The 12,182-nt window shown below is 35.7% G+C and overlaps 1 protein-coding gene across 1 annotated transcript; it reads left to right on the top strand.

Moving 5' to 3' along the window:
* The first annotated feature begins 10,557 nt into the window (after nucleotides 1-10,557).
* On the top strand, nucleotides 10,558-12,016 carry LOC11411777 (thioredoxin H2). The gene is made up of 3 exons (XM_003621041.4): nucleotides 10,558-10,783; nucleotides 10,873-10,995; nucleotides 11,639-12,016. The coding sequence occupies exons 1-3, from the start codon at nucleotides 10,634-10,636 to the stop codon at nucleotides 11,768-11,770; spliced, it is 405 nt and encodes a 134-aa protein (XP_003621089.1). The 5' UTR covers nucleotides 10,558-10,633; the 3' UTR covers nucleotides 11,771-12,016.
* The last annotated feature ends 166 nt before the right edge of the window (nucleotides 12,017-12,182 follow it).

Here is a 12,182-nt window from a genome sequence, read left to right as displayed (position 1 = left end):
TTACCGTTCATTTGAGATTCTGCTCAAGCTTTGGCTATCTTTCAAGCACTTTGAGATCTGAAGCTTTGAGCATTTTCTTTTCAAGCAAGAGTGATATCACTCATTAAGGGTGAGCTTTCAAGTTTATTCTCTTCCTCCTCAACTTTGCATGTCATCATCTGATCCATTTTGAGTTGAAGTAGCACTTGGAACTCTGTCTGGATCATCTCGGTCACTGCCTTCTTCATTTCCATCACCATTATCATCTTCAGCTACCTCATCATTACCTGCATAAAAACCACCCCCTCCATAAGGACCTGGCATGTCCTCAGGCCAATTCACATAAGCCTGGAAAGCTGGAGGTGTCATGTATTGCCCCATAACCTCCGGAGGGTACCCTGCTTGTTGCTGCATCAGATACTGGGATTGCTGGAAGTAGGTGTTTGCTTGGTTAGTGGCGGCCAGCATGTTCCAAGTGTGCATATTGCTTTGATGTTGACACTGGGCATAGCTTGCAAAGTCGAAGGCAGCGTGGATGGGGTCTGAAATGGTTCGGGCCCTGGGTGTGGGTGCGGTGCCTGAGAAGATGAGGCTTGTTTGCCTTTACCCTTATCCTTTTTTGTTTCACCCAAAATGTAGCGGGTGATGAAAGCATCATTGATTGGGTTTCTGATCTTCTCATGGACGCTAGTGGGTAGTCGCATGCCGGTATACTTGATGAGACCTATGATTAAACCGGGAAAAGAGAGACGAGCCTCTCTTTCACCTCTTCCTTGTAGTGTGATCATTCTGAGTTCCCATGCAATGGTCCGGGCAATATCTAGCTTGATGCCCTTGAGGATGTAGTAAATTAAAGGGCACACCTCGACAACACAGTCAGAAAGATGACTATTGGGCATGACATTATAGAGAATGAATTTTTGTATGATTTTGGTCTCATTTGTCATGATTTTGTACTGGGCCCGGTATTCTCTCCCGGCCTCGCTGATGTCATAGTTATAGCCTTCCAACAAGAGAAATCGTTTGATTTCTTCATGGAGAACCGAGAGGATAAAGTGGCCACGGTTTTGCTTATCATGAAAGTCATCAATGTCATCTGGGTGGTCTAACTCAAAAGGGTTGCCAAGGTAGGTGTTGATTGCCTCACGATCAAACCGGATAGTGCGACCCCTAACAAAAGTTTCAAAGGAAGTTTCAAAGGTGAATGGGTCAGTGTGTGGGTTTTCAGGGAGGGCATTGGCATTAAACTCACGCACCAACTCAGCATTAATATCGGTTAGGGGTTTGAGGAGTCGTTCCCACCCTTGATTGAGTAAAAGTTTGACGATTTCTTTAAAGGGTCCCTCAGGGTTTAGGTTAAACACTCGCTCGCACCACATGGATTGGTCAAGCAGTTCTATGTATCTGTCTTGATGGTATCGAGACCTAAATCTCTCCCTCTCAAACACTTGGTTTCGGGATGGGGGTCGAGGTGCGGATGGTTCGCCTTTCTTTCATTTTCCGGTATTTGTAGGTTTCTTTGGTGCCATCCCTGCAAAACAACCAGAAAGTCCATACACAAGACAAAATAAACAATTAAATGACGGTATGGAACAATAAAAAGCAATTTGGAGTGTCAGAGACTGGTTGCTAAAACAAAGTTGCAGGTTCTGTAACAACTCGCCTCGGGAGCAGTTTAACTCGCCATGGCGAGTTGCTATTAAATTTATGGGTTTCATAAGATCCTTCGCCTTGGCGAATGATGAGGCTCGCCTCGCGAGATGCCCAGAAATCTGCAAAATTCGACCCTTTTTCATAAGCCGTTCTCCCTGAAAACTCACACACTGACCCATTCACCTTTGAAACTTTTGTTAGGGGTCGCACTATCTGGTTTGACCGTGAGGCAATCAACACCTACCTTGGCAACCCTTTTGAGTTAGACCACCCAGATGACATTGATGACTTTCATGATAAGCAAAAACCTAGCCACTTTATCCTCCCGGTTCACCATGAAGAAATCAAACGATTTCTCTTGTTGGAAGGCTATAAATATGACATCAGTGAGGCCGGGAGAGAATACCGGGCCCAATACAAATTCAATACAAATGAGGCCAAAATCATACAAAAATTTATTCTTTACAATGTCATGCCCAATAGTCATCTTTCTGACTGTGTTGTCGAGGTGTGCCCTTTAATTTACTACATCCTCAAAGACATCAAGGTAGATATTGCCCGTACCATTGCTTGGGAACTCCGAATGGTCACACTGCAAGGAAGAGGTGAGAGAGAGGCCCGTCTCTCTTTTCCTGGTTTAATCATGGGTCTTATCAAAGATACCGGCATGCGCCTACCCACTAGTGTCCATGAGAATATCAGGAACCCAATCAATGATGCTTTCATCACCCGATACATTTTGGGTGAAACAAAAAAGGATAAGGGTAAAGGAAAACAAGCCTCATCTTCTCAGGCACCGCACCCACACCCAGGGCCCGAACCATTTCAGACCCCATCCACGGCTGCCTTCGACTTTGCAAGCTATGCCCAGTGGCAACATCAAAGCAATATGCACACTTGTAACATGTTGGCCGCCACTAATCGAGCAAACACCTACTTTCAGCAATCCCAGTATCTGATGCAGCAATAAGCAGGGTATCCTCCGGAGGTTATAGGGCAGTTCATGACACCTCCAGCTTTCCAGGCTTATGTGAATTGGCCTGAGGACATGCCAGGTCCTTATGGATGGGGTGGTTTTTATGCAGGTAATGATGAGGTAGCTGAAGATGATAATGGTGATGGAAATGAAGAAGGCAGTGACCGAGATGATCCCGACAGAGTTCCAAGTGCTACTTCAACTCAAAATGGATCAGATGATGACATGCAAAGTTGAGGAGGAAGAGAATAGACTTGAAAGCTCACCCTTAATGAGTGATATCTTTTAAGCTTTCAGTCAATTCTTTCCTTCTCCTTCATCTTTTAATTGCTTTCTTTTCAATTACTCTTGAACAATATTTGTTTCTGTTGTTATAGTTTCATTTCGCACAATGACATACTTTGTTTAATTATCAATTTGTTTAATTATTATGGTATTTTCGTATTCGTATCCGTATTGTTTAATGTTGTATTGTGTTGTTTAAAATAATATGTTTCGTATTTTTTTTGTGTTATTAAGTACTTCATGTAGTTTCATTTTGAAAATTATGGAAGTTTTGTTTTTGTATCACTCTTGCTTGAAAAGAAAATGCTCAAAGCTTCAGATCTCAAAGTGCTTGAAAGATAGCCAAAGCTTGAGCAGAATCTCAGATGAACGGTAATGATAGATAGTGTGACAAAGCGCATAGCCAAGGTACAAAGTTTTCGGTTTTTCTAGGTTTTTACTTGAATAGGAAACGAGTACTTTGAACAAATTTCAGTTCATCTAGTTCTCCGCGATAATGTGTTTGTTTGTGAACCACTTAGTACTAGCCAAAAAGTGAGGAAACCTCAAATATTTGTACTATATGCAAGGAGACCGACATTCATTGTTTTAACTCGATCATTTTATGTTAAATCTAATATTTGTTTTAAATTGTGTAGACATGGAAAGGATCAAGGCATATTTTGTTTATTGAGAGAAACATACTTGACCACAAATAGCCTACCTTGTGAGAAGAGCGAGTATTTGTTAACCCACTTGAGCCAAATGAAGCAAGGTCCTCAATTATGAACTGTCAATTCATAAGCACAATGCTTGATGAATTCGCCTTAAATTTTCCAAAAAACCAGTTCATTTTTGTTGCACTATCGGACCTTGATATGTTTTAATTGTTGAACCCTAAACCTTCATTGTTATTTGTCCCTTTTGCCACAGATTAAGCGAACATTCAAATAGGGTATGTTTTTATTCAAGTTGGGGAGAAAAGGTTGATGTTCATCATTTGTCAAGTAAATTGGTGTAATCAGAAATTTTGATCAAGACAGCATTGTTTGTATATGCAAAAAGAAAAAGAAAAATGTGTACATGATAAAAATAAGAAAAGAAGAAAAAGAAAGAAAAATCCAAAAATAGAATAAGTTGTCAAGATCAAGGAGTATCATGTTTAAACACCAAGGGTTTGTTTAGGGAATTTTAGTAAACTTGTCTTTTGAATTTAAATAGAAGGAATGTTCCCTTATGCTTAGCCATTTGAATTCAATTGCCCCACAAATGTCAATTCTTTTGTAGCCCAGCCAAGTTACAACCCTCAAAGACCTTTTGATCCATGTTTTTATGTCTTTTGAAATGATAATTGGATGGACATATAACTTGATGTGGACGTTAACTTGATTGCTGGATGTGTGTTCATAACCCTCACTCATTTGATTTCAATTGTTTATCTACTTACAAAAAAAGTGTGTTAGGTGTGGTTCGTGAATGAATGTTTTATTGACTTGAACTATTTGACATGAACTTTGTGCGTAGGACTCATTTCATACAAACAACAAATTATCGTTTAACTTATAATGATATTTGGTGTCGAACGGTCTGCGATATCGCACTAGTCCTTGAGGAGACGATACAAATACTTACAATTGTTTGATGCAAAAATACTACATCACTTACCGTAAATGTGAGGTAGCTTCCATTGTTGATACTATATGCTGGAGACCAATAATCATTGTCTAACTTGTTTTTGTTACGTTAAATCCGATAATTGTTTTGAATTGTACAAAAGCATGGAAAGGATCAAGGCACTGTTTGAAATTGAGTAAGACACTTGACCACATAAGGCCTACCCGTGAGAAGAGTGGGTATTTGATACCCCAATCAGAGCCAAATGAATCAAGTCCTCAAACATGAGCTGTCAATATTCATGAGCACCAAGTTTTTTATATTTCATGTCTTTAATTTTTAATACATTGTCTACTGTGATAATGACTAATAGAATTTCTAGTCTTGGGATTGTTGGAATAGTTTAATGACTGAATTCTATTCAAACCAAGTTTAGAACTTTATTTTATTTAAATTCTTTTTCTAATATAATCTGATTGTTTTTAAGTCTTATATCAAATATCAAACGAAGTACCGAAAGGTGAAGTTTGATTTTAGAACAAATGAGATTAGACAAGATAAACAAAACGTGAGAATAGTTTTGTGAGTCTTGATGGATCTCAATAATAATTGATCATGAGAATATGCTTGTCTTAAAAAGCTGAATTTAATATGGAATAAAGAAATAGATAGGGAATGTTTAAGATTTGGTATTATGATGAAACCAATGATCCGATGACGCTGTTTAATCTTAATTTTAAAACCAAGCAATTATAAAACCAACCAACGCAATATTTTTCTACTAATCAAAACTAAAATAAGATTGGTAATCATATAAACTTTATGGATTGATAACTTTTTACTATTCAATAAAACCGTATACTTCAAGATTCATATCACCTAGACACCTCCTCATCTCCTCCTCCCAATATAAGTTAGGAATTGGTATTTGCGTTTGCGACAAAAACATATATGTTGTGCTTACAAAGACCCTTTAGTTTTCCACGCTATAACATGTGGATGTTGGGGAAGCATTACAACTATATCATGCTAGTTGGATAACATAGATTTTACTCTCGATTCAAAGAATGTGGCGGACTATTTTCATTAACGCAACAAAGACATTACATAATTTGCAAGCATTTTGTATGATTGTGAACATAATTGTAATTTATTGTTTTAAGACTATTATGTCGAAGACAAACCAAAAAGGTCTCTCAAGTCTTAACAAATGTAGTCAAATGAATAGTTTAACTCTCTTCCATTTATAATAGTTAGAAAACTCAACTCCTTTTTTTCTCTTTCCAACATTCATTGTCATTTTCTCTTTCTTCCACCTAATAATTCAACACTTATTCAACTTTTACCCTCTTCAATAGATTTTCATACAACACTTTACCCCACCACTTTTTATTTCATATTCTTATTTAATTTTATATTTTTGTTTTTATGAATACATAAAATTACAATTATCAATTATAATTAAATTAAAATAATAAATAATTAACAATTTATTTTTTAGTTTTTTGTAAAAACAAAACTGATTTAAATAATTTATTTTTATTTTCTTAACTTAAAATGCAATACAATAAACTAAGCACGCGACACACAAATAACTTAAGATGCAAGACAACAAACTAAGCACACAACACACAAGTAACTTAATTAGTATGATACAAATCATCTTCAATCACGAAACATTCCAAACTTTGCCCATATGTCTTTCACTAGATCTGCTTGCAATTCATGATCAACATTTGAATTTCCCAATATTTTGTACATATAATTAAAACGGTTTCGACATTCAACTTCATCGCGCGGAGGATCGAATGATAAATGCTCATTACACACTCAACAATTCTACCTCAATATGTTTCGCCTTTCTAGTTTCTCCCGACAACACTGCTTGTTCCTTATTTAATCCACCCACTAATTAGCATCAAATTTTATTCAGTGTTCTATGTTGGTTGCTGGTTTTTCTTGCGATTAGGAGTTGAACCCACTGGATTTGGGGTGACTTCATTAGCATGTATCATACCACCAAGGGTTATTTGTGTTGAAAATTCGGGAAATTCAGGTGCACCAACCTCGAAAAATTTCCATTCCCCATTGGCATATAACCATTAAACGAGGGTGTTTGAGATGGATATCCCATCATAGGTATGTTTTGGAACAAAGGGTGACTTGTTGAAATTTGGTGCAAAACCAAAATTAGGTATGTTTTGAGGACGTTGGTTGGAAAATTGATTTCGATTTTGATAATTGTTGGGATTTTGGTAACTAAATGGATAATTAGAAGAATTCTGAGTGTTGAAATGATTATTATTGGGATCCATTTCACTAAAAAGAAGATTAACACTTCAAAAGAAAAACTAATAGAAAAATAATAATATTAAGATAGTGGAAAATTTTGGTTTTTTTTTTTGTGCCAAATTCAAATGAACCAAGTCTCTATTTATAGAAAAAAAAATCATGAATTTTGGCAAAAAAAAATCATTTGCAATGAAATAATTCAGTTCAAATAATTAAAATGAGATAAATCCAGCAAGCCAATCAGCAAGTGCCACGTGACAGCTCTTATCCACCACCACATTCTCTCTCCGCGTCCGGAGAAAGACCGGTCGCATCTGTCTGGCGCATGTAGTGCACTCTCCCTACAAACCACTTCTTTTGCGCCATATCATCTTCAGCTTGGCCCACCGTTGTCCCTTTCAACATGTTGAAAGCTTTAATCATCTCTCTTCCACCTCACTTGCATTCAACTTTCAACACAACATTGCAATGGTTTCAACTGTTGAAAAGCTGCTTCAACACCATCATTGTAAGTGGTCTTATGTTTATTGTACTGATATATATTTGCAAATTGATATCTAATAAAATACTATTACATGTTCCATCAGGAAAAAAAACATTGATTGCTAAAAACTACGCACAACAGAAGATGGTCTGACATGTGTTTATAAGTGGAGGCAATCGTCACAGCACAATCTAATTTTGTGGGGTTGTGTTAGGTGTAACGCTCCTATTTCTATTAAAACAATTAAACATGCGAATAATACATTTATTCAAGAAATAGAGGCTACGCCACATTCAAAATTCAAAAACCAATAGACATGTATATAAACCTCAATAGTTGCAGCAGAATATAAACCAGAGTAGTCCGAATATGTACATGTCTTGACGCAATAAATTACATCACATATATGCATCTCAAAAATCCCAAACAAACGGGTAATCTCCAACAAAACAGAATCCAAAAATAACCTAATCTAGACCGACACAACAAGCCTAGATCAGAGCCGACTCAACACCCGGAGAAAGCCCCCGATATCACCAAGCACTACTCCTGCACAACATCTACCCATCCATACAGACAGGTAGGCGGTTAAAACCACTAGGGGTAAGTATTACATTATCATAATCCAAATAGCAGTTAACATGAATATTTCAATTAAGATCATGCATTTAATCAATAAAAAAACACATTTCAATACTTACGTCGCACTCCAATATCTCACATCAATAACCACCAATCACATGTGTCATGGACAAATATCAATACACAATTATGCATACGTAATCACCAATCACGTTTCTAAATAAGACTCATGTCATGATATGCACTTATTGACACATAAATGCATGTGGTACCAAATCTCCAAAAGGTCGTCACCTTTGATGATAAAACACATCGTATGTAAGGGTTCACACCCACCTTACATAATCTCCGAAGTAAAAGAGTTCAACTCTTTTACAACTACAATCTCAACAAGACTATGATGCATGGACATGTAATAAGACTCGATAATGCGACAACAATTCAATTTTCTCCACAATATATAGGACAACACCCAATTATATTGTTCATCTCCACATCATTTGCATTATCAAGAAAACATGCTCATTCATAATTAAATCATAATATTCATCATTACACATCAACATTATTATCAATAATCAACAATGTCATTCAACATCAACTATCACATATAGTTTCACCAATTCAACATTCCTTACATTCTAGTAAGATAGCATACACATCTCATGATAAACATCATATCCAATATCAAGTTTGGAAAAGTTCCACGGCTCATAGAAAAAGTTATGATAAGTTTTCACAAAAATCCACATGACCCATGTTTAGTAATTTGATCATAACTAAAATTCTAAAATTCATTTGGACGTCAAACCAAAGCCATTAGAAAGATAACTTAATTACCTAAAACTTTCATGTTTACACCAAAATCCAATTCAAAGCGGAAAGGGGTGAAAAATAGTGAAATATGAAGGATCTGATTCACAAAAATTGTGTCACGTTTTTTTTTTTGAAATCGTGACACGTTTTTATGTCCAGAACCATTGAACGTTCTGCCAACAAATCGTGGCACGATTTTGACAATATCAAGTCCAAAAATCAGCTTTTCCAAAAGGTGCGTTTTTCACCATTTCGCCTACATACTCCTAACACTTGACTCTAAAATAATCTACAGAAATTCCACGTTTCAACCATCCCAAAAGTCATTTTCCAAAACCTCACATAAACACTTATTGGCGAAAACGCTTAAGCATCGACATTTCACACGAAAAACCCGTTTTCTCTCAAACGACTCAACTAACACAACCACAATATGAAAACAGAAATTCTCCTAGGTTCAATTCATCCAACAATAACAAAATTTCAATCAACAACCATATATATCAAAAGTTCATTTTGGTCCTTCACATGAACACTTAACTCAACTTCATCAATTTCACAAAACCACCAACAATAATCCATTTCTCAACAAAAAATTATGAATCATGCAAACCCAAGTCATGTATCATCATCAACAATATGACTAAACATCAACAACAACCATTGATCATAATTCATCAACAACCATACATAATTCACCAATTGAGCATAATTTACAAACTACCCATTTTATCATGAACTTGCAATTTCATCATGAACAATTCATTTAACATCAAATTAACATATTCAAACATATCTCTACCACATAAGCACGAATTTCAAAGATTGGGTTCATGATAATCACTTATTCTCATAATCAATTATGCATAGAACAAGAGAAAAAGAATTAACTAAATGATTATGATAAAAACTAACCTCCTTACCTTAATTATCTCCAACTATTAACTCTAGCTTCACTTTTGCTTCTATGATTCTTCAAACCCTTGAATTCTTCGAGTTCCTCTTCTCTCTAACCCTTGTTCTTCTCTTCTCTCACTTTCTCTCTCTACCTCTCTAGAAAATATCTTATGAAATGAATGAAGTGATATTTTCCTAAGACAACTCCTTAGGTATGACCCTTAATGGGCTTAACCTAGTTTCTAGTGGGCTTAATCCATTTCTATTCAAACCAAAATATTTCTACACTTCAAACGATATTTAACTAATAACGGTAAAATGTCACTAACGGTCACTAAACGGTAAAATCTCAATTTACTCTAGTAACTTAATGAAATAACTATTCTCACTAATCACTAAAAGTAATTCCCACCAAAAATTATAATTTTATCCGTTCTCACAAAATGACCAAAATACCCTTAAGTTTAAAAGACTAAAATACCCTTCTAACACGGAAACCCATGAAAATGCACCCAATGATGATTAATCACACACAAACACATATAAACAAATAATAAAAGTAATTAAAATAAATCTAGCTAAAAATCGGGCTGTTACATTAGGACCAACCACGATTTCTAAGATCCATTGAATCACCTGTTATCAGGTTTCCGCTATCAGCCACCTACCATTTATGTCAACGAACCATGCCCAATAGTGTTGGTCATGAAGAGGTGTGTTAAAGAGTCACACATCAAACAACATGTAGCCTTAACATGTGTTTATAAGTGGGGGCAATCACCTCGCCGATTTTGTGAGGTCATACCCACCCGTTATTTATGTCCACAAACTAAGTCCAATAATATTGATAATGAGGGATGTGTTAAAGAATCTCACTTCAGATAAAATATAACATGAACATATATTAGACTTCATCACGATTTCTAAGTTATCCTATGAGTTGTATTTACAAATTAAATTAAAGATATATTTAGCCTCGTTATAAAACAAGAAAATACATGTCATAAAGGCGTAGTAACCAAGCAAGCAAAGTCAACAACAACAACAACTCAAAAAATCAGCGCAAAGAGACAGCAATGGGATCATTTCTCTCTTCCTTAGTCGGCGGCGACTCCGCCACCGCCTCACAGTCATCAGAATCATCGGAGAACTCTTCCGTCAAGACTTTCCACTCATCTGCTCGCTGGCAACTTCACTTCAACGAACTCAAAGATTCTCCTCGTCTTGTAAACCTCTTTAGATCTCAATTTTCCCATTTTTTTTCTGATATTTTTTTTTTTAATCTGAATTGTTTTGATTTTTGTCTTTTGTGAAGGTGGTGATTGATTTCTCTGCTACATGGTGTGGACCTTGTAAAATGATGGAACCGATTCTTCAAGCTATGGCTAATGAATTCACTGATGTTGAATTCATCAAAATTGATGTTGATGAATTATCGGTAATATTTTTATTCCCAATTTGATGAACTATTCTGTTTTTTATTTCTGTGAATTTTTTAGCACCGACAATTCGGATAGAAGGTTTATCACACATGTAAGCATGCATCGAACACAACACTGACACATGTAGGTTTATCACACATGTCAGCATGCATCGAACATCGAACACAATACTGACACATGTGATCGCATTCATTATATTATTTGTTAAAATGGATGGAAACTAGTACATTTCTTTAGTTGGTTCTTAAGTAAAAAATACATTTTAACCGGCTATAATAAAATTTGAGTAGTTTAATTCAGAACCATACAAAAAAGCATTTAAGGAAATGCACCTAAGCTTTTTCCTTTTAAAACTTACTATTATCATGTCGATGTGTCCATTTTGGATCGTCAAGTAAGTAAAATATGGTCAAAAATTGATTCACTTGGAGTCAATGTGTCATTATTTGCATCAATGCTTTGTAGCATATTTACGTGTTTGTATTGTATCATAGCACAATACAAACACATGATTACATTCAATTATGTCAATTTTACAAATTATTATCGGTGTCGATGTGTCAATATAGGTGTTATTGCTTCTTCGCATATTTATAATGTTTTAATTTATGTGTGTGCTTTTTTTTGGGGGAATTATAGGATGTGGCGCAGGAGTTTAAGGTGCAGGCTATGCCAACGTTTCTGTTGTTGAAGAATGGGAAAGAGGTTGACAAGGTTGTTGGAGCAAAGAAGGATGAACTTAAAAACAAGGTTCAAAAGCACAAAGCTTAGTTATATTGATCTATCTTTTATTTTATTTTTCAATGATAAAGAAAAACTGGGTATAATCTTATCATGATGATGATGGTGATTATAAAGTTGTAAAATTTGAACTTGCTGGGTTGATTCACCAATATGATGTTGTTCATTTGATAATTTAGCAAAATTGATGTATTGAGTAAAAAACAGAAACAAAATTGATGTATTTTGCATGTTTAATCATATGATGGTACTGTGAATGTGATGTGGAATTGTCAATTGCAACTGTTTTGGAGTGTTTAGGCTGAAACCCTCTATCCTGTTTTGGAGTCTTCTTTGTCACTTGTTTGGGGGAAATTTCTCCATATAACTGAACTTTCTACATGTTTTAACCGATTCAAATTCATAATATGAATACCCACAAATATAAAATAGGGTGCGCTTC

The sequence above is a fragment of the Medicago truncatula genome, chromosome 7, assembly GCF_003473485.1.
Source record: "Medicago truncatula cultivar Jemalong A17 chromosome 7, MtrunA17r5.0-ANR, whole genome shotgun sequence".
Classification (NCBI taxonomy): domain Eukaryota; kingdom Viridiplantae; phylum Streptophyta; class Magnoliopsida; order Fabales; family Fabaceae; genus Medicago; species Medicago truncatula.
The sequence above is the reverse complement of the archived record's forward strand: the minus strand, read 5'-3'. Positions and strand labels throughout refer to the sequence as shown.